Source organism: Sphaeroforma arctica (assembly GCF_001186125.1).
Source record: "Sphaeroforma arctica JP610 unplaced genomic scaffold supercont1.6641, whole genome shotgun sequence".
Lineage (NCBI taxonomy): Eukaryota > Ichthyosporea > Ichthyophonida > Sphaeroforma > Sphaeroforma arctica.
The window spans coordinates 1-1601 of NW_014033917.1; the positions used below are offsets into that span (position 1 = coordinate 1).

Genomic DNA, 1601 nt, shown 5'->3' on the forward strand with positions numbered 1-1601 from the left:
TATAAACACACACACACATATATATATATATATATATATATATATGTATATATTAGTGTTCTTATGCATTCATATAAACACATCCACGATCCAATAATATATTGACTATCTACGATATCTTGACTGCAAACCCTTTTAATTTCATTTTGCATATAGCAATTTGGACAAGTGCTGTATATCCCAACGCATAACGCACACGCAGCCGTCACCGCTCAGCGTACCCAAACGGACCCGTACAACTCAACCACGCGCAAATTCGAGGCTACGTACATCAAGACAGCTGTCGATGATGATGGGGTTGGCTTCGAGGTGGTGGCACTCCCTGTGGAGATCAGCAAGGACGTTGTCATGACAACGCACTCGCGCAGCGGAAAGGCCAAGGCTACACTCGCGCTGGTCGACAAGGACAAGGTGAATGCGAAATTGTTTCGGGCGTTCTATTTATAGTATTGTGTTACGTTATCTTCAGTTTTTATATAGCCTGCTTTACTCAGATGATTAGATCTTGCGCGCGACCGTAGATCCTGGTGTGGTGTTGGTCTATGTCTAGATGTCGTGATGCTTGGGAGTTGCATGCTGCATGGCTCCATAACCAGACGGTGTGGTTCTGTTTCTTTCGGTGTGACGTTAGTCTCAGGTCTGGCCCGTACTCTAAAATCCGGCTGTTACTTTACTCTTTGTGTAAATATCACGTTATGCTATATTTAGACGATAGGTCGCTGTGTATTCAGCCTGTGTATGTTGCTCTGGTTGGTTACTTTACTCTCTATGTAGATATCACGTTGTGCTATATTTAGACGATAGATCACTGTGTATTCAACCTGTGTATGTTGCTCTGGTTGGTTACTTTACTCTCTATGTAGATATCACGTTGTGCTATATTTAGACGATAGATCGCTGTGTATTCAGCCTGTGTGTGTTGCCCTGGTTGCAGGCGCTGCCTTGCTCCATGTCCAGATGTTGTGTTGCCCTGTCATCCAGGCGTTGTACGGCCGTAAATGTTGATGTCCAAAGTACATTTTTTTGGGGTGCAGGGGGCTGGGACAGATTGCACCTGACGGTTGTTGCGTGGTAGGATTGGTACCTTGCCTGCGTCGCGTATTCGTCCCGGTTTTCGGTGTATGGCCTTTCTGTCTGTTTTATCGTGTTTCTTGTGCAAGCATCCATTGGTACTACTAATTCCGTGTAGATACCCGGGCTCGATTTCATACCCAGTCCCAGGAGGATTATATATATATATATATATGGAAGCCGGTCTTCAATCTGGCCTTGTTCACATAAACTTCACTTCGCCGAAGTAGATAGCCAGAGGATTCGGCTGCAGCATACTTAAAATATGATCACCTTGTGCATACTCCCCACTTGCACGTGCTTAGGGTGAATACAGGATTGACGTATGGGGCTACGACGATTTAATGTGCACCATCTCTGTGGACAAGGAGGTGCATGGCCCTGTTTATACAGATGCAATGTTCAAGGGGTTCAGCTTCAACGATGCGGAGGATAAGATTGCGTACGTGGCCGAGAGGATGCGACCCAAAGCACAGGTAGGGATTTGCGACTGTTACAGACACACACACACACAGACACACGCACACACA

The 1601-nt window shown here is 45.6% G+C and overlaps 1 protein-coding gene across 1 annotated transcript; it reads left to right on the top strand.

The window, feature by feature from the left end:
* Positions 1–156: 156 nt before the first annotated feature.
* SARC_15739 (hypothetical protein) lies at positions 157–447 on the top strand (the record flags this gene model as incomplete). Its single annotated transcript, XM_014290147.1, has 1 exon — positions 157–447. A coding segment is annotated over one exon (291 nt), but the record flags the coding sequence as incomplete, so codon positions are not given.
* Positions 448–1601: the final 1154 nt, after the last annotated feature.